Raw genomic sequence first — 22005 nt, forward strand, 5'->3', positions numbered from 1 at the left:
TGTACCTTTTCCTATACAAACTCTTAATACATTCTTCAATCAATCAATCAATGAAAAGCCTATAATGCTATTATAGTTAATGGATTGGTTTTTGTTTTTATTCCCGGTGCATTCCTAACATGTGCAGTAAATCACAACAGAAGGTCCTGTCTTTACATACATTGAATTGTAATCAAAACCCAAGTTACCCAAACTTAAAAATTGATCATGCATGGAAAAAAAACTGTTTAATACTGATGCTGGGGCCGCTTACTGAGTCATTTACAGTACAAAATACTTGACAATTCCACTCTCCGTTGTCATGTGTCTTTCCTTTATTTATGCCTATTATAGTTCAAACAAAACAGGGGCCATGAAAGCACTGCACCCCCACCCTGAAACCGCTGCAGTATTTACACTACTTTCACTTGTTGAGTCTCATGAAAATACACACTGGCATTGCACAGTCTCTCAAACACGCACACACACACGCACACACGCAGGCACACGCACGCACACACACACACACGCAAGCTCTCTCACACTCACACACACACGAACACAAACACACGCAGGCCACACACGCACAAACACTGTGCACACACGTACAAGATTAACTGAGCTCTCAAGAAAAAAAAAACAGATATCACAAAAAACAAAAGAACAAAGTAAAAAATAATAGAAACAAACGCGTCCTCCCTACGCCAGTTCTGTTTTTATTCAAAAGCTCAATTAAAAAAAAAAAAAAAAAAAGCATTTGTTACTTGGTTTTTCTCCTTTTTATTTCCAATTTACATCAATTTAAAAGTGTAACAAAAACGAAACAAAAAACAAAACGAACAAAAAAAAAGATAATAAAATTAATAATAAAAACAAAAATAAAAAAAATATACACACCCTCACACGCACACGCACACACACACACACACACACACACACACAGAGACAACCCACCCTGATTGTTTTGGTTTTTGAGTGGCTTTCCTTATTGGAGTCCCATGGTTCAAGGTTTTAGGGGGGCCAAAAGACCCTCCCCAGGGGGGGTGCCAACGCTTTACACAGCCCCTTCCTCCCCTTAATGATGTGGCCGTCCCGTCAGGGTGGGGTGTGTGTGTGTGTGTGTGTGTGTGTGTGGGGTGAGGTTAGTGGGAGTCGGGTAAGGGGTTGTGGGGGGGGGGGGGGGGGGGGTTTGGGGAACAATGGATTGTAGAAGTCATAGCACCTTTGTGAAGATCAGAGCGACCCCAAGTTAAGATCGTCCGCTCAGCTTGGAATTTTTAAAAGGTCTTTGGGGTTGTTGTTTTTTTTTCAGCGTGAGGTAGCTTTTAAACAATCGAAGATGACTACAATAAAAGCAAAACTAATTCTCCCCTTTGAATTTGTCGAGAAAGGGGTCTTTATTTTGATCATAAACTGGGTAAAAACAACATCTAAATGGGGCGGTCAAGGGGTTGGGGGGGGGGGGGGGGGGGTAAATGAAAAATGAAACATATACATCCCAAATGAAACCTCACTAGAAAGTGTTGTTATGTATGTACACAGAATATATATAAAACCCCCTTCTGGTTTGTCTTTATAAAACACAGACTTTTACAACAATAGAACCAAAGGATTTATAATACAAAGTTATTTTCCTCCCGCTCCCGTGAATAAAAGACGTGATGGATAAAAGTCCGGGGAAAGCAGAACTGGAAAAATATCTTTGTTTATTAGTTATTCTTTTTTTTGGGTCTACAGCGGGACAGAAGGAGCGAGATAGCGGGACAGGAGGACAGCGCATAAGGACTGCGACGAGAAGAGGGTGTGGCTTGCTTCTGTAGTGGGAGGAGAAAAAAAGAAAACCCCACCTCAGTCCCATCTCGACACCACCGCCCCCACCACCCCGGTTCAAGGTTTTATAAGACAATAAATAAGTGAGGATGATTGAGTCATTTCTCCGTCACTTTGTGTTTCACTCGATCAGTCGGTCGGTCGGTCGGACGGACGGTCCCTCTCCTGTTTCCTCCTGGCTCTGTCTCTACGGTAACGATGGGGGGACCATGACGCATCGTGCGGGTTGGGGAGGGGAGGGGGTCGGTGCGTCGACAGACAGACAGACGGACGGACAGACAGACAGGGAATGCTTGCTTGTGTCGTTTACAAAAAAATAAAAGGAATATTGCCGGTGCCCTTTCAGTGCTGGACATCCAAGGGTTGTACAAAAAAAAAACTTGGAACAGCACTTCTTCTTCTTTTGTGTATCAATTTTCTTTTCTTTTCTTTTTTCTTACAATTTCCATGTCTCGGTGGAAGTAAGTGTGTGTGGAAATGTTTCATAGTTGAAGTTTTTTGGTATTTTAGTTGTTTCTGGTTTTGTGGATGGTCACTTGGTGGATGGATATTTCCCAAGGTTTGTTTTGTTGTGGTCTACAGGAAGCAGACGGCTCCTACGTCCACACCGAACTCCTGTTTGTTGTGGTCTACAGGAAGCAGACGGCTCCTACGTCCACGCCGAACTCCTGATCCGCTCCGCCGATGTCCATGGGAGCCACGTCTACGATGGGCAGGCGGGACGTCTTCTGGGTCTTGTACTCGAAGACGGTCTTGCCCCACTGGCCCGTGTGTTTCTGTTGGACGGAGGAGAGCGAGAGGAACGCTGTTACACTCAGACAACGATTTAAGACCGGAGGCAGATTCTACAAATGTCTTCTAAATCCTACATCCTAGAGACCCTGTTCAACCCAAAGTCAACTCAAACAAAGGGTCAAACTCGTTCTACTGCTATACACCAAAATGTGGAACGCCCTACCGAAGGCCTTATAGGAGTGTGGTTCCCTAGCATCCTTTAAAATCGCCCTGAAAAACCACTTACAGGCGGCAGCCATCCGCAACTGGTAAAAACAAACCTACCCCAGCCTTACCCTCCCCTGGCCCTTCTTTGTATTTACCTATTTACCTACTGTATATATATATTTTTTTTTTAACTTTTTTATTTACTTTTTTTTTTTTTACTATATCTACTGCATAGTACTGTGTTCTATCCGTCTGTCATTCAATGTTATATGAGATACTTCAATGGTTTCCTATGGAAATAAGCTTAGTCTTTTCTATGATCTCCTTTTAGTTGACCTTGTACCAGTGAACTGTACCGTCATGAAACTGTACCTTTTACTATGCAAACTTCTAATAAAGTCTTCAATCAATCAATGAAACGATATTAGGCCTACTGTAATATTACGTTCCTCAGTGACTAATATAGTGTTACTTATTACAATGACCAAAAACAGTAATACAAACCATTAATGCAACTAACCTTGAGTTACAATTAACACAATACAATTTGTTTTTGACAGTGTTCATTTATCGGCTTAAAGGGACATCACACCCTAGGCTGATTTTGTTGCAGTTTACTAGTTGCTTACTAGTCTACGATGTTTTTAATCAGCTTTTTTTTTTAAACATGAACTAGATAACAATCTACAAAATCAATCAGTTTGGGGTCTCATGCCCCTTTAATCTGCTGAAGTTTTTAAACCTGAAAGGGAAAACAAACTACAAAATCAGCCTGGGGTGTTCATGCCCCTTTAATAATAAGCAACTTGCCCAACACCGATTACAAATTGCTCTGCTATGCCATCTACAGTCCACCTCCTATATTACAATGGGTTGGAACATTTTAATCTGAAACACTCCCCTCTAGGCTTAAGCCACACGCCTCTGCAAAGTCAGTGGTAGGTACCTCTAGTCCCCCCTGGCCCCCTTGGCTGACCAAATCACTAGTGAGCCACTGTATGTTATGTTATGTTCCGTGTGTTGGCCCCGTGGCGGAGCGGTCCTCACCTTGCACCCGTCCTCCAACACGCCGTACGTGAAGCGGCTGTTGCCCTCGGCGCGGATGCTGACGTCGTTGGAGCCTTGCAGCAGCAGGGCCTTCTTCAGGTTGCCCGTGCCGTGCTCCATGTAGGCCACGCTGTTCTTACAGTGGTAGGTGAGGTTCTGGGACGCCTCGGTGGACAGCAGCCTCAGGAAGGTCAGCTGCACGCTGGCCGCCTGCGCCGCCGCACCCTCCTGGGCGTAGCTGAACTGTAGGGGGCGACAGAGAGAGAAGGGCCAAGATGGAGGGGTTAGAACTGGTACACATTATTGTGTATCATTATTTTATGCTTTAACTATTGAAAAATTGCAGATATACAAGATCACAGCGCGGCACGAGTTAGTAAAAAAGAAATAGACTAAAACTAGAACTTTTCAGATGACTAAAATATTAAAACCCAATGAAAATGTATTCAAAAGACTACAACTTAACTACTGCATGCTGTCAAAATGAACACTGATACCAAGTCATATTCAGACTAGATGGTCTCATTGATTCTTAATCTTCAATGTCAGAAATCCACACAGTGAAAGGACAGATGGTTTCAGAACAGCAGAGAGGAGATACAGACGGTGGTGTCATGGAGGTTAAACCTACGTGGAAGCCTCCGTTCATGGTCTCTCTCACTAATACTGTACAGACGGTCTCTCTTAATAATGCTGTACAGACGGTCTCTCTTACTAATGCTGTACAGACGGTCTCTCTTACTAATACTGTACAGATGGTCTCTCTTACTAATACTGTACAGATGGTCTCTCTTACTACTACTGTACAGACGGTCTCTCTTACTAATACTGTACAGACGGTCTCTCTTACTAATACTGTACAGACGGTCTCTCTTACTAATACTGTACAGACGGTGGTGTCATGGAGGTTAAACCTACGTGGAAGCCTCCGTTCATGGTCTCTCCGAACCAGACGTGCTTGCGCTCCTTGCTCTTGCTGCTCCACCAGTTCTTGCGTGGCACGGTGCTGATGCTGGGGTAGACGCACGTCTCTCCCGTCTCCATGTTGCAGAACACCTTGATGGCGTCGGCCGTGCTGCCCATGTTGGGATCCACCCAGTAGTCTCCTGCACAACACAACACAAGAAGAGGATGAGTTCAGGATGAGTTCCCCTTTCCTTCAGACCCCATCTATCTCTCCTCTAGAGCCAGATTCACATCTTTTTTTTGTTTTGTTCACAAAATACAGATTATGAAATTTAAACAGATACCGTATTTTCCGGACTATAAGGCGCACTTAAAAGCCTTTAATTTTCTCAAGAAACGACAGTGCGCCTTATAGTCCAGTGCGCCTTATACATGGATCATTCATTGACATTGACATTCCCTTTAGCACAGCTCCATCTGTTGGATGCATAACGCAACAGTAGCATCTATTAAGTGCGCCTTATAGTCCGGTGCACCTTATATATGAAAACAGTTTGAAAATAGACCATTCATTGACAGTGCGCCTTATAGTCCGGTGCGCCTTATAGTCCGGAAAATACTGTATATCATAAATAAACAAACTCACTCATCAGTTTAGTTGACCAATCTGCATTATTATACCAATTTCAACCTCAATAGGTGAACATATTTCTATATTTTTTACATGCAAATTAATTCTCTCTTGGTAATAAATGGAGCGTGACATGAGGCGTGACTGACTGACTGACTGACTGACGCACATGAGCTGCAGGTTTTCATAAGTAAATGCGACCTACGGTCGCGATAAAGTTGTAGAAGTCTGTACTTCTAACCTGACCACTGAGATCTTCTCTTATAGGAGTTCCTGGCATCAAATCCTTTCAAATGTACGGCATCATAAAAAAGTTTCAATTTAGAGGTCTTTGACATGGAGGATGTTTGTGCTCTCCTTCATCTTCTAAACATCTCTCTATTCTCCATAAAAAAAACATCCTCAATCTCCCAGCTGGACTCACCGCTCTTCCATGCCGGGTGGCAGAGCTTCAGGTCTCTGCAGGTGCGCGCCGGGTTCTTCTGGGAGCCGTCGGGGCTGCGCAGGTTCTCGATCTGGTTGTTGATGGACTTGAGCGTGGAGTCCACCTCCACGTCGTGCTGCCTCAGCGAGCTGGACGCCTCGTCCGCCCGCATGTAGCGCAGGGGGTCCGGAGACTTCTCTGTCTGCGACAGGCCGGCGAAGGCGGACATGTCGATGCCGGGGCCAGGGGGTCCGGGGGGTCCTGGGGGTCCGGCGTTACCGGGAGGACCCTAGGAGGTTGGGAGAGGGGACAGGGAGGGGACATGATGGGGTCTGGGTTAGTTAGGGGCAAGAATCTGGTGATACGAAACAGGGGTCACGATTCAATATATTACGATATTATTATTCTTTTTTAATGTAATTTTAGGAGATTTCAATAAAGTATTGATTAAATGCATGGATAATAACTAAAAATCACACCTGGTGTGAAGTGAGCGGTGCTATTTATGAGTTACCGTAGTTTCAATAAGTGTCCCGCTAGCCAATCACAGCACATCCTGCGAAGCTTGGCCAATAGTGACCCTGGGTGTACAACACACTTTGAGCACTTTGTGCCAAGATGTAGGCCATATCTAGGCCAGATGTAGGCCATATCTAGACCATATCTAGATGTAGGCCATATCTAGATGTAGGCCATATCTAGGCGTGATGTAGGCCATATCTAGACCATATCTAGGCCAGATGTAGGCCATATCTAGATGTAGGCCATATCTAGGCCATATCTAGGCCAGATGTAGGCCATATCTAGGCCATATCTAGGCCAGATGTAGGCCATATCTAGGCCATATCTAGGCCAGATGTAGGCCATATCTAGGCCATATCTAGATGTAGGCCATATCTAGGCGTGATGTAGGCTATGCTTTTGGAGACCAGAGATTGTTGGGGAATCAGACAAAGTCAGATGTTGCAGCTTAGCCCCTTCGAGCAGCATCGCTCAAAAATAGCAGATCTACAAGCTCACAATGCGTTGCAGATGTGACACATTGTGAGCTTGTAGATCTTCTATTTCCGGTGCGTGACACCCTATATAGAGCATAGATTAAGCATTAGAGCGTGTTGCATCGGGACACATTATCTATACATGTTCATTAAAAACAGAAACAGTGTCTCAACAGGATGTATCACTCAGGTATAAGGATATGTATGTGTGATGCATGCCACTCACAGCGGGTCCAGACTCTCCAGAGCGTCCACGAGGTCCGGGGGGTCCGACGGGTCCGGGGGTTCCGTTAGAACCGTCTTTACCTGCAGGTCCCAGGGGTCCAGGGGGTCCCTGCACACAGCAACACAACATGTTAATATAGTATTGAAAATAGTGTCAATAGCTCAGGGGTGGCACAGTGGTAAAGTCCCTGCCCACCACCACCTCCCTGTCTTCAGGGAGTGTTGGGCGGGACAGTAAGACGAAGGCTCTACGACCTCACCAGCTCACCATGCAGGACTATTAATACAGCGATGATATTATAATCCATCATTTTCATTATGAGGATGATGATGTACGCCGCCGAGCAGCCTGAGATAGCTTCATATGTCTAGTCATACAGTATGTCTAGTCATACAGTATGTCTAGACATACTGTATGTCTACTGTATGTCTGTCTTCTTCTGTGGTCATGGAAGGTAATTACAGATGTCCATCTCATCACACTGACAGGTGGATCATTAATTAAAGCTTTCATCTTCAGGTATTTTTCCTGGCACACCTTTGCTTCGTGTCACTCCCTGACTCTCACTCTCTCTCTCTCTCTCTCTCTCTCTCTCTCACTCCCTGACTCTCTCTCTCTCTCTCTCCATGTTTCCTGTCACTCTGTGAATATCAACCAGGGCAAGAAAAGCCTGGGTCTAAAATGAGTTCTAACTATAATAATACCAACTGTGATGAAGGATATATTTATAGTTGTAGTGCTGATAGCCTGCCTTTTACTGTCAACTGTTGATTGATCGGTTGATTGATAATTTGAGTACCTGAGACGAAAAACAGTCTAATAAGTCCATATTTTAACATTATGAATATACCAATAGATTATAATAGTACCGTAGATATTTGTTTTATTTACCAGACTGTAAACCACAAACTAGAAGTTTTTAATCTGTTAAATTCTTAATGCACTCCCCCATCATTTTGTTGAATTAGATTTATTTAACTTAACTCATATATATTCGGAATTATAAGACGTAATACTTATGGAAAGTGGAAAAACAGTATATCTCCAACAGTTTGTGGAACAACAGTGTGCGTGTGTCCATACAAGCAATATTCAGCAGACAAAGGGAGCAGATAACATTAAAACAGACAATTGAACAAAATGAGGGGGGAGGGCATTAACAATCTAACATGTTAAAAATGACTAGTTTGTGGTTAACAGTTTGGTAAATCAAAAAATATCTATATTAAAAATAATAATAATAATAAATATGGACTGTTATTCGTCTCAGCTACTCAATTGATTAACACAGAACATTGTCTGGCTGGTGTTTACTTTTGTATTTCTTTAGGTTTTTAATGTTGTTCCACTGTGGTTCTACTGTATGTGTATTGTCACAGTTTTTGTGGTTGTGGTTTACTAGCCGTACCTCAGTATTACTAGTGTAACACCCGGGATTCGAACCCGCGTCTCCCGCGTGAAAGTTTGAATCCCGGAGCAGGACACTAGACGACTGCTACAAGACTGAGCTGAATCCTGGGAACTCACCTTGGCTCCGGAAGGTCCGGCGGGTCCGGCAGCACCGGCGTCACCAGCGGGACCCTGAGGGCACAAAGACCAGGCGTCAGGACGGCAGAAACGCTACAGATAACAGTATGACGCTACAGATAACAGTATGACGCTACAGATAACAGTATGACGCTACAGATAACAGTATGACGGCACGCTGCCGCAGAGACAACCTCACGCTGCAGAAATGCATGACTTACCGGGGGTCCGGGAAGACCCTGCAGTCCAGTGAAACCACGGTGACCCTTCTGTCCCCTCTCGCCTGCCTCGCCGGCCTCTCCCTTGTCTCCACGCGGTCCTTGGGGTCCCTGGACACAAATATACACCCGAGATGGTTCACAGCCATGCAGCTCTGCATAGAAATGTACTGTAGTGTTGTAGTGCTGGTGAGCTACACAGTATAACAACACTGATGTTGGTCTGTTATACCAGTGTTTCTCAATCTTTTTTTCTGCATGGGCACACTTTTCATGCCCCAAGAATCCATGGGCACACCAACATAATACGGGGGTGTAAATATTGGGAAGAAACCTTGTATCTCTAAGTTTCAAATGTGCACGTTTCTTCGTAAAGTAAAGCCCTGCTTCATCATACAAGGCTGTCGCACAACGGTAGTGAAAACAGCAGATCTACAAGCACACAACGCCTCGCGGTGCGAGGCGTTGTGTGCTTGTAGATCGGCTGTTTTCACTAGTTTAAATCATTTTTAAAATGATAAATACAATACTGGCTTTCAAGCAGTTTCAAGGGGCACACTTGACCCTTCTCAGGGGCACACCAAAGGTCCCCAGGCACAGTGGTTGAGAAACACTGTGTTATACAGTAAAACAGCACTCATCCTGGCTGTTAAAACAGTTTCATTGTTTGCCGTTAATACTCACAGCCATGCCTCTCGCTCCAGCTGGTCCGGCGGGTCCTGCGGGTCCTTGAGCGCCCTGAAACACAACCGTTTGATCTCTCCATTAATCACTTTTAATTAATCAATTATACTTGTGTTGGCCATGAAATATTTTGTGATAGGGATTTTTGATATTCATGAGCTGTATGCCATACAACATTTAGAATATATCTCCATTTCTTTTAGATGAATCTGGTTGTAGCATGGTGTGTGGTACTACTTACACCATCTCCTCTGTCTCCCTGCTTGGTGTGGTGTAGCATGGTGTGGTGTGGTGTGGTGTGGTGTGGTGTGGTGTGGTGTGGTGTGGTGTGGTGTGGTGGTAGAGTACTTACACCATCTCCTCTGTCTCCCTGCTTGCCCAGGGGTCCGACGGGGCCGGGGGCTCCGGGGGAACCTGGAGCTCCGGGCGCTCCGGCGGGTCCGGTGTTTCCACGCTCTCCCTGAAGAGAAGACACGGGACAAAGGTTAGTTAGAGAACCACTTCTATCATTCAATACATCCCCAGGTTATTGACAATATGGAAATCAATGAGGTTTGGGCTTCTGTCATCAATGCTCGCATGATCATCGATCATCTCGATTCCAGCGGGAGAAAAGATGAGATGTCCTTGAAATCAGATCACTGGCGCAAAAACAATCTCTGATAAGGCTGTTGAATTGCTTGCAGACTACCGGTAAACACATGGAACATGAATTGAATGGCTTGACTGTTGTCATGTTGCTTCAATGTCTTGAAGCCAACGTGCTCTACCTTTGATTGTCTGTGGACATTAAATGGAAGGGATTCAGTGTCTCCAGATTAGCACCGATTTGCCAACAAATACCAACAAAAGAAAAGCATCGACAGAGTGATCGATAAGGAACCGGATAAGGATAAGTAGGATCGATTAAAAATCAACAATCCCCCATCCCTAGTCTGAGGTTTATGGGAACGTCATGCAAGCTATGATGATGTTTCAACAGAATATTAGGGATGCTCCCATATGGACTCATATGGACATGCGGGTCAGATACCAATGCTCAAAATAACAATTTGGGCAGATAGTTGATAGTGATATCTGTTCATATGTTTTTTTGTTACTATTCCCAGTTTTGTGCCAAACAAATAAATAAATCTTCATTATGAGAAATAACTGTTCAGAATTCTTCAGCTCAGCAGGCAGCAGTCAGAGAACCAACACAACTATAGTGTCAGTGTAACCAGCGCAAAATATATGCTTCATGACAGATAGATAGATAGATGGGCTGCTGCCACTGGTGAATGTCAGCCTATTGGCTGACATGCCGATGGCAGTCAGTGAGACAAATATCAGCCTGGGATGGACTGGGATCAGTTTAGGGCTGTAACAATTATTACATATTTGTCATAATCGTCATAATCGTTCCCATGTTGAAAAATGTTCATATATTTAAAAGTAAAAAAATATTGAAAATAGCAGATCTACAAGCTCACAATGTGTTGCGATGTGACGTGTTGTGAGCTTGTAGATCAGCTATTTCCACTATCAATGTTCTTTTTAAAATGTAAAGTTGTCAAATATGTCCTTAATTTTTTGGGTATATTTAGGTTATGTATCATATCTGCCATGTGCAACTTATAAAGCCTACAAGCCAAACAGAAATGTAATTATCGACAATTAATCGTCACGTAAAATGTCATAATCGTGACAGCCCTAGATCAGTTTGTGTAAACTGGCTGAACTGGGATCAGTTTGGTGTACAGTACAGTACAGTACAGTACAGTACAGTACAGTATAGTAAGGTGGATATCACTGAACTGGGATCAGTTTGGAGTACAGTACAGTACAGTACAGTACAGTACAGTACAGTACAGTACAGTAAGGTGGATATCACTGAACTGGGATCAGTTTGGAGTACAGTACAGTACAGTACAGTACAGTACAGTATAGTAAGGTGGATATCACTGAACTGGGATCAGTTTGGTGTACAGTACAGTACAGTACAGTACAGTATAGTAAGGTGAATATCACTGATCTGGGGTCAGTTTGGTGTACAGTACAGTACAGTACAGTACAGTACAGTACAGTAAGGTGGATATCACTGAACTGGGATCAGTTTGGAGTACAGTACAGTACAGTACAGTACAGTACAGTAAGGTGGATATCACTGAACTGGGATCAGTTTGGAGTACAGTACAGTACAGTACAGTACAGTACAGTAAGGTAAATATCACTGAACTGGGATCAGTTTGGAGTACAGTACAGTACAGTAAGGTAAATATCACTGAACTGGGATCAGTTTGGTGTACAGTACAGTACAGTACAGTACAGTACAGTACAGTACAGTACAGTAGAGTACAGTACAGTACAGTAGAGTACAGTACAGTAAGGTGGATATCACTGAACTGGGATCAGTTTGGAGTACAGTACAGTACAGTACAGTAAGGTGAATATCACTGATCTGGGGTCAGTTTGGTGTACTGTACAGTACAGTACAGTACAGTACAGTACGGTAAATATCACTGAACTGGGATCAGTTTGGTGTACAGTACAGTACAGTACAGTACAGTACAGTACGGTAAATATCACTGAACTGGGATCAGTTTGGTGTACAGTACAGTACAGTACAGTACAGTACAGTACAGTACAGTGAGGTGGATATCACTGAACTGGGGTCAGTTTGGTGTACAGTACAGTACAGTACAGTACAGTACAGTACAGTAAGGTGGATATCACTGAACTGGGATCAGTTTGGTGTACAGTACAGTACAGTACAGTACAGTACAGTACAGTACAGTACGGTAAATATCACTGAACTGGGGTCAGTTTGGTGTACAGTACAGTACAGTACAGTACAGTACAGTACAGTACAGTAAGGTGGATATCACTGAACTGGGGTCAGTTTGGTGTACAGTACAGTACAGTACAGTACAGTACAGTACAGTACAGTACAGTACAGTACAGTACAGTAAGGTGGATATCACTGATCTGGGGTCAGTTTAATGAACACAGTGTGTCGTCTCTCACCTTGACTCCTGTAGAGCCGTCCCTGCCTGGAGGACCATCTGCTCCTGCATTACCCTGTAACACACACACACGCACACACACACACACACACACACACACACACACACACACACACACACACACACACACACACACACACACACACACACACACACACACACACGCACAGCGCACACACACACACACACACACACAGTTGATGAAATGCCAGGTCAACACCGCATGCTACAGGATTCGTCATCATACGCTATTTTAGACATTATACCAGATCATGTGAAGATACTCAGTACTTGAGCTGATTTCTCACTTCTTTTACTTCTACTCGAGTCATAATTATCTTTGAAGTATAGCAATACTTTTTATTTAGAGTACGGTTTCTGGCTCCTCTACTCAACTCATCTGACAAAATAAACGTGTGATGTACTGTTGTTTTTCGGTCTTATTGTCCTGCTGAACTTATTTTGCAAGATGTTTCTAGTGTATTTATGTAGTTGTAGTTGTTTACTGACCTCTCGACCAGGCTCTCCAGCGGGTCCAGTCAGTCCAGGGGGTCCGACGGGTCCGGGGGCTCCGCGGTCTCCAGCAGATCCAGTCGATCCCTGCTTACCAGGCTCTCCCTAAAACACACAACATAATACACACTCAGATCTAGTAGATCCCTGCTTACTATAATATATATTAAATATGATATGAATGAGTCAACTCCTAGTGCTTGTCAGGGTGGGTGTTCCCCAGTTCAAATATGATTATTTTGGGGGTCCTTGGGGTAAAGCAGAGACTTACAGAAGGTCCAGGGAGTCCAGGGAATCCTCTCTCTCCACGCTGACCAGGCAGACCAACGATACCACGAGATCCAGCCAGACCCATAGGACCTCCGGGACCATCGGGACCCTGTAGACACACACACATTTAATTAATGTCAGGATGAGTTTTCAGGATGTAAACTTATTCAAATCCCCCGGATTATCACATGCATAAAGATTGTAATCTGGGATCATAGGTAAACCATCAGCCTAAACATGATCAAAAACATATCGGGTCTACAAATGATCCTGGAATCTGTCTAATAACACACTTTCTAAATTACGTTTTAAAATCTGCATAGGCCTGCAAGGTCGTCAATGCTGAAACAGAAACAGGAGGTGACTCTAACAGAGTTACAGAGGTGACAGTGACAGAGTTACAGAGGTGACAGTAACAGAGTTACAGAGGTGACAGTAACAGAGTAACAGAGGTGACAGTCAGTCAGGGTGACTCACAGGGGGACCGTCCTCTCCGGGCTCTCCCTTCTCTCCAGAGGCTCCAGCGGGTCCTCTCAGCCCAGCGTCTCCTGCTCTGCCATGGGCTCCGGCGTCACCGCGGACCCCCTTAGGACCGTCTTTACCAGAGGGACCGGAAGGGCCAGCGGCACCGGGGTTACCCTGGGACACAGAGAGAGAGAGAGAGAGAGAGAGACATTAGTTATCTACATTAATTCTGAGGAGATATGAAGAGTGAAAGAATGAAATGAACAGGACATTCAGAGGTGTCACTCACGTTGGGACCAGGAGTTCCAACTCGTCCAGCAGCACCAGGGAAACCAGTAGCACCCTGTCAATCACACGAAGGTCCAGATTATACCAACTAGAGTACAAATGATACCAACTAGAGTACAATTTATACCAACTAGAGTACAATTTATACCACTAGAGTACAGATTATACCAACTAGAGTACAAATTATACCAACTAGAGTAGGGGAGAGCGGGGTAAACTGAGACACCGGGTAAACTGAGACGCTCCATTTATCTTTGCAATGGAACACATTTTTGGTCATGTGACCATTATATTTTCAAGCCCCTTGAATTTCCCACTTGTCATGAAAAGAGAGACCTGATAGTGCTGTAGAAAACATGCTTTTTTCACAAAAAGGTGTTTTTTGCATGTAAAAGTAAATTTTCTTGCTGTCAACAAAATCAGCTGTTGTGTCAAAGCAAATTGATGCAGGGAGAACATTTTATATCATACATGTTGATGAACTACCAACTTATAAATCCATGTGATAGATGCTAGCTGAAGATTACCCTGAATTGATAAAAAATATCCCTTTTCCCAAAATGTGGCTGTGGGGTAAAGTGAGACAATTGCTTCGGGGTAAAGTGAGACACTATCTCACATTATCCCAACATGAAAGACAGGGAGAAAGCTGTAAAAACCTGATTAAAGGGTGTACCAAACTAGTCTCAGTTGATTCTTATGTATTTTCCCCTGTAGAATCCATTTTTGATATATATTTCTTTGTATTGTGCATAATTAATGAGATAATTAGCATATTTGACTACATTTGACTAAATATGCTAATTATTTCATTAGTTATGCACAATACAATAATATACTTTGCAGAAATAGATTCTACAGGAAAAATTACATAAGGATCAACTGAGGAAAGTTTGGTAAACCCTTCTATCAATTTTTTATAGCGTTTTTAGTTTTTTCCTTCTGCCCATGTGTCACATTATTTGACACATGGGTGGAAATGACAGGACAAAGCCTATTAAAATAATGTCTGCTATGTACATTTTTGTATTGCACATATTTAATCCGGTTAACCGGGTATTTGTGTTTTTATGGTAGTTTTAAAGTGAAAAAAGTGAGTGGATCACTTTACCCCGTTGATTTCTCTGGTCTGTCTCAGTTTACCCCGGTCCTGGGGTAAACTGAGACACAAGACCACTTTTTTTAAAACAATCATATTTTCTCTGCCTTTTGTCTTGAATATGTTCTGATATCTTCCATTGTTAGGAAACATCCCAAATTACTGGGAAATGTGTAATTTTTTATTGATATATCTTTTAGTTCGCCTAGAGGGGAGCAAATGGAAAAAGTGTCTCAGTTTACCCCGCTCTCCCCTACAATTTATACCAACTAGAGTACAAATTATACCAACTAGAGTACAAATTATACCAACTAGAGTACCGCATCTTCACATCAACAAATAAAAAGACTAATGAACAATCTGTCTGTAGAGCATTAGCTGATCTACAAGCTCACAATACGTCGCATCGCATCACGACACAAGTTTGCAGATGGGCTTTTTTCTGGTACACAACATCGGTATTAATATAACAGCACAGGGTTAACATCCATTCCATGTGTAGACATGACCAGGTAATGAAACAGCGGTTACTGTACTTACAGGAGCGCCCTGAGCTCCACGCGCTCCTTTGATTCCAGACACACCAGTAGGTCCCTGAAAAACAACAACATCACGTTAATAATAATTAACATATTTGTGTCCATTTAACACCAGTTACATGCGTCACTGACTGTCACTTGGGAAACCTTTTAGAAAGTTGTTCTCACGTTTCAGATTTAGTTTAACCATTACACGGTTTCTTGTTTTATAATGTATTGTAAATAACTTTAAATGTATTGGAGTAGTTTCCTGTCTCAGTGGACGCTTCTGTCTAAGGCTGGGGGCGGGCGGCAGTGGCTCAGGGGTAGAGTTGCCGTCTTAGAACACGGAGGGTTCCTGAAGGGTTCCCAGTTTGATCCTAGGTCCTTGAGCAAGACTCTGAACCCCTAGTTGCTCCCGGCGAGCAGGTTGGTGCCTTGCATGGTTTCCACTGCCACCGGTGTAAACAGGACGTTCGCAAGATTTGCCTTCAGACGTCGGGGCCCACTTAGGAGGCTATTTGTAGGCCATGTTGCTCCAACCAGGATGCCCTATCTTGTATATTAAACATCATTGGAACCCACCACAGGTCCGGGGGCCCCTGAAGGTCCCTGGGGGCCAGGGGCTCCACTGTCACCCTTCTGTCCTCCCTCTCCAAGCTCTCCCTTGGCTCCGGGCTGCCCATCTGCACCCTACACACACACACACACACACACACACACGGTACATGTTACAGTACATATAGAGAGAAGGACCATTGAAGAATGATCGTGTGAATATTTAACGTATGTGACCGTGTGTCCGTCACATATTTATACTCACAGGGGGTCCAGCGAAGCCAGCAGGTCCGGGGGGTCCGTTCTCACCGCGGTCGCCCTATCACAGCAACAGAAGATAGTTAGTTAGAGCTTATCGATCCAAATATGAAATAATGAACAACAACATGACCCCCGCAATGAGTTAAGCCATATTCTGGGGGCGTTGGGCGTACATTCTGTCGTTGTTAGCTTGCAGATCGTCTACTTTCAGCAAATATATACTGTAAGTGTAGAGAGGAAAAAAAGGGGGGGCCTAGTACAGACCCCTGGGGGACTCCGAGCAATGAAGTGTACAGTTTAAGATATCGGGTGGAAACCTCACACGTCCAAAACTGTTACTTTAGCAAAAATTATCAAGAGTAGTAGATCTAGTGGTGAGGATCATCTTCAGAGGGATTTGACGAACAATGAGCGATGGACACACTCAAGTTCAACAAGCAAGAGGGCCAAAAATCAAACAAACAAAAAAGAACGATAACAACTACAGTAGTTATCATTCTAGGTGTGGACGGCCCTTTACAGTAAAATGAGTGGCAAATCGAGTGGCAAAGTGAGTGGCTGGCAAGGGGAGTTTACATTGTTCAATGCAACAGACTTTTCTATTTGGATACAATATATGGGCTGTCAAAGCCAGAAAGTAGTTTTTTGCCAATCAGTAGGCGTCCGGGTATGATCATGATGTCACCCCATAGATTGTCATGCTATTATGTTAGCTCGTTATGCTATTCCTTTATACAGTGCTATGCTATTCCTTTGGTTATATACAGTGTTATGCTATTCCTTTAGTTACTATACAGTGTTATGCTATTCCTTTAGTTAATATACAGTGTTATGCTATTCCTTTAGTTACTATACAGTGTTATGCTATTCATTTAGTTAATATACAGTGTTATGCTATTCCTTTAGCTACAGTGACGTCACACCATAGTATACTGTATGTATGTGAACATGGGAAGGGAATAGATGTCACTGAGTGTGCAAACAAAGGTTGCTTCCTCTGCTTTTAGTGGGGTTTTGTCAAAAACCCATGAGGGCAAACAACACTGTTCTGAAGTGTTGCTTGTGTGTTTCAAAAGAGAGCGGCCTTCCTTTGACAATTCCTTTCTAAACGACAACAACATCATTCAAATACATTCACTACAGATGATGATCAGGGGTGTAACGATACATGTTAACAGCGATATGATACGCATCACGATACATGGTTAACGATACATGGATGATATTGCTTCATTCATGGAGATACGATACGATTCGATTCAATGATTTAAAATCGATATAGTAACTATTTAGCAAAGAAATTAAATCTGTGTAAAACGTGTAAAAAATCTATTATTATGGAAGTAAATGCTGTGATCCTCTAGCAAATACATGGACATTATATTTCAACACATATGGACAAACCCACCTTGACATGAACACAGAGATTACACACATTTATCGATAGACCAAGAGTAGCTATATGAAATGGAAAAGTAATTAAAACCCTCTTTTTTCATTTTCCCTCTTAAAATGCCAAATACAAGGCACAAATACTTAGTTTCCATATACCGGTAATCAATTATTTGCTTTGCAAAACGATTCAATATGATTACCGCATTTTAAAATGATATGATATGATACAAAGCCAAAACTGTAAGATATTTTGCTTTTGCAAACGACATAGTAGATCATTGCAAATTAAAAACGATTTTTTTGATTCAGTTACTATATTGTTACACCCCTATGATCTAGTACAGGGATTCCCAAACTTTTTTGTCTCAGGGTACCCCATGAATATTTTTTTTTATCCGAGGCACCCCTACATTATAATTTTCACTCCCAGCACCTTATATTTATAGCATATCGTCATTGTCGGGTGGAAACCTTGTATGTCCAAAACCATTCGTTTTGTATTTATCATCTATAACATGTACTAAAACTAGTGAGAACAGCAGATCTACAAGCACACAACGCCTCGCGATGCGAGACGTTGTGTGCTTGTAGATCGTCTGTTTTCACTAGTTTTGTGCGACAGAGGTTTCTGCCTGACAGTGAGGATATTTTAGTGATTATGTTACGAGGAAAACGTTGAGATAATAGCCATTTTGCTTAGAACTGATTGAAAATAACTTTGTACTTCAAGTTTAAAAGGATACTAAATATTTTTTCAAGTGTCCAAATAAATTCAAAGTATTATCAAATGATCTCACGGCACCCCTGGAATGCCGTCACGGCACCCCAGGGTGCCCCGTCACCCACTTTGAAAACCCCTGATCTAGTAGATGAGAAGGGATGAATAAATGACTTACAGGGGCACCACGAGCACCAGCAGCACCGGTTGGTCCTGAAGATCCAGTCTCACCCTGGGAAGGGAAGGAGATAAACTCACATTAAACACCAGCTTCATTCAACGTTGATCAAACGATACCGCAGATGAATGTGATTATAGCTGATAAAACGTGGTCAGAATGTTCTCACCTTGGCACCGTTGGGACCAGCAGGTCCGGGAGGACCAATGGGACCGGTCAAACCCTGAGGACATCACAGGAACATGGATGGACAGGAGAGAAGATAGAAGGACAAGTAGTGAGTGGTCAGGTCATCTGGCATTGAAGCATCAAGATCACACAGGGAAGCTGTCTGAACCTTCTCTAAAACACCCTGGACAACGCTAGACTCTTCTCTCTAAAACACCCTAGACTCTTCTCCCTTCTCTAAAACACCCTGGACAACGCTAGACTCTTCTCTCTAAAACACCCTAGACTCTTCTCCCTTCCCTAAAACACCCTAGACAACACTAGACTCTTCTCTCTTCTCTAAAACACCCTAGACAACACTAGACTCTTCTCCCTTCCCTAAAACACCCTAGACAACACTAGACTCTTCTCCCTTCCCTAAAACACCCTGGACAACACTAGACTCTTCTCCCTTCCCTAAAACACCCTAGACAACACTAGACTCTTCTCTCTTCTCTAAAACACCCTAGACAACACTAGACTCTTCTCCCTTCCCTAAAACACCCTGGACAACACTAGACTCTTCTCCCTTCCCTAAAACACCCTAGACAACACTAGACTCTTCTCTCTTCTCTAAAACACCCTAGACAACACTAGACTCTTCTCCCTTCCCTAAAACACCCTAGACAACACTAGACTCTTCTCCCTTCCCTAAAACACCCTGGACAACACTAGACTCTTCGCCCTTCTCGGTCCCGGACTCTTCTCCCTCCTGGCTCCAAAAATGTTCAGTAGGCTGTATAAAGGTTTAAGTGGTTTACTACTCACTCTGCCGCCGTCCTTTCCAGGAGCACCCTCGGGTCCCTTCTCTCCGTTGTCACCCTGTTAGACAGAGAGGAAGTCATCATCATCATTATCACTATGTTGGTTGACACAGTTAGCAAGTAACTCAGCATGTGACAACCTCACACTATGGGGTATACATTATAGGCTTAGTAAAGTCTATCTCTGTCCAAAACAAATCACGTTCATAGATAGTAACTAGGTATATAACAAGGTCACTTGGATTAATTAACTGCAATATTGTTATTATTATATGTTTTGGCAATTCTAATAACTTAGCCAGTCCTTGACATGAAAACCGTTAATTTAGAAGACGATTAGAATCGGCCAATCGGGTCAATATATTCAAAGACTTGCACACATATTATTGATGTATCAAGCAGATCTACAAGCTCACAGCGTGGCACTTGGTACCGCGCTGTGAGCTTGTATATCTGCTGCGTTAACTGTAAAATGAGGCCACTCACCCTGTCTCCCTTGGCACCGGGGATGCCACCAGCGCCCCTCTCTCCTGGCATGCCCTGCAGACCGGGTGGTCCCTGGGCTCCCTGAGAGCCGGCTGGTCCGATCGCTCCCTGCATGGGTGAGAGAGGAGGAAGATGGTTCTGGATCAGCATGGCTTTGTATTGTTATGTTATTACTGAGATGAGACACTGAACGGCCTCGGTGGGATTTGTTTCTTAAATATGATCTTTAGTACAGACTGTTCACACTGTTATTAAAGGAGAATTTCGGCCAAAAAGGCAATCTTAAGTCTAAAAGTAGTTATTTGGTCGCCCAAAAGATTGTTCATCTTTTTTCAAAAGATGAAATATATTCCATTTTGCGTCCATTTGTCCTACTGCCCGACCAGGGCTTCAGAAAGGAGCGATCGGATAAATTGTTAATCCGCGTATTTATCTTGCTCGAACAGTAATGTAGTGGAACAAATGGACTCTCCAGCAGACCTTTTAAAGGTATGATTGCCCTTTTGGCCGAAATTCGCCTTTAAATGTGTTTGTATGCTGTTCAGTTGATAAAACCTGCCTGATTCCAATCTGGACAGGATAAACATACACATCTGATTTGGCTGCTGGTCTGAGTGTGGTGAACTTATACAGTACATACATACACAGGCAGACATGGTTGATATTTAACAGACAAAAACACATCTCATGGTTCAGACAAGGCTGGAGGATTCACGTGTTCTGTTCACACTGACCTTGGGTCCGTCGGTTCCTGGCGTTCCTGGAAGCCCACGAGGTCCCTGAAGACCCTGGGGTCCGGCACCACCTCTCTCACCAGGGAAACCACGCTCACCCTGTTAGGAAACACACTGGACAATGAGCAGGAGATACGGTACCATGTGATGTGGGCTCTACGGTCATTCTGTGCTGTTGTAAAGACAACCCTCCTGAACATGGGTCATGGTTTTGGGTCATTGTTTTGGGTCAAGGTTTTGGGTTATTGTTTATGGTCATTATGTGGTCTTGTAAAGACAGATGGGTCATGGTTTTGGGTCATGGTTTTGGGTCATTGTTTTGGGTCATTCTGTGGCCGTTATAAAGACAAAGATAAACACTCACTCTGGGTCCTGTTGCACCAGCAGCTCCACCCTCTCCAGGAACACCCTGCATAGAGAGATTAAAATATTAAAACCATTACAATTAACATTTTTTATGGCAAACATGCATTTGATAATTTTGTAAATTTGAGTGTGAAAGCTAAGAGGAGATGAGCAGACTCTCACCATGTCACCAGGCTTTCCTCCCTCTCCTGGGGGTCCGGCAGGTCCAGGCAGACCCTGCAAAACAACAGCAAAAGGTCATCCTCTTAACCCCGGGCAGGGTTAGGGTCCATCTCAAGATGTCCTTAATGTCTGACATGGTTACAACTTGGTTGTAACCATGGTTACCAGAGACTTGACTTCATTTGGATTCTAGTGACTTGATTTGTTTTGGTCGATGCTCTCCCAATTTAACCGTCGTGCCAATTGGAGAGCATCACGGGTGCAGCCAGAACACCAAAAACCCGAGACCAGAGCGAGTAAAAAGAATAAAATACTTGTCCCTCGGGTACAAGTCAGAACCATAGTAGGGTCTCAGGTACAGTGCCTCTGAAGTCAATGGACCCGTGAGTACTGAGGACCAAAAATTCATCCATCTTGAATGAGCCACGCCCAACTCTAACAGCCAATTGAAACGAAGCACTGTAAAATGAAACCATTTGGTTTCATCTCTCTCTCAATAGTTAAAGATCCATAATGGTCCACTTGGTTACCAACTCCACATCATTTAGCTGGGAACCACCTGGAAAACCCTCAAGGACCACTGGTGGTCCCCAGACCACTGGTTGA

The 22005-nt window shown here is 43.4% G+C and overlaps 1 protein-coding gene across 1 annotated transcript in view; it reads right to left on the bottom strand.

The window, feature by feature from the left end:
• Positions 1-2438: 2438 nt before the first annotated feature.
• Positions 2439-22005, bottom strand: part of col2a1a (collagen, type II, alpha 1a) — a gene marked incomplete at both ends in the record, with an annotated part of 63607 nt that continues 44040 nt past the window's right edge. Inside the window, 24 exons of the mRNA XM_080733285.1 lie at positions 2439-2585; positions 3799-4041; positions 4717-4904; positions 5760-6048; positions 6984-7091; positions 8511-8564; positions 8732-8839; positions 9413-9466; positions 9765-9872; positions 12419-12472; positions 12928-13035; positions 13202-13309; positions 13678-13839; positions 13955-14008; positions 15593-15646; positions 16156-16263; positions 16394-16447; positions 18681-18734; positions 18850-18903; positions 19656-19709; positions 20138-20245; positions 20872-20970; positions 21236-21280; positions 21400-21453. Coding sequence (XP_080589411.1) covers positions 2439-2585; positions 3799-4041; positions 4717-4904; positions 5760-6048; positions 6984-7091; positions 8511-8564; positions 8732-8839; positions 9413-9466; positions 9765-9872; positions 12419-12472; positions 12928-13035; positions 13202-13309; positions 13678-13839; positions 13955-14008; positions 15593-15646; positions 16156-16263; positions 16394-16447; positions 18681-18734; positions 18850-18903; positions 19656-19709; positions 20138-20245; positions 20872-20970; positions 21236-21280; positions 21400-21453 — 2469 coding nt within the window. The remainder of the gene's footprint in view (positions 2586-3798; positions 4042-4716; positions 4905-5759; positions 6049-6983; positions 7092-8510; positions 8565-8731; positions 8840-9412; positions 9467-9764; positions 9873-12418; positions 12473-12927; positions 13036-13201; positions 13310-13677; positions 13840-13954; positions 14009-15592; positions 15647-16155; positions 16264-16393; positions 16448-18680; positions 18735-18849; positions 18904-19655; positions 19710-20137; positions 20246-20871; positions 20971-21235; positions 21281-21399; positions 21454-22005) is intronic.

Source organism: Nannobrachium achirus (genome assembly GCF_963921795.1).
Source record: "Nannobrachium achirus genome assembly, chromosome: 9".
Lineage (NCBI taxonomy): Eukaryota > Metazoa > Chordata > Actinopteri > Myctophiformes > Myctophidae > Nannobrachium > Nannobrachium achirus.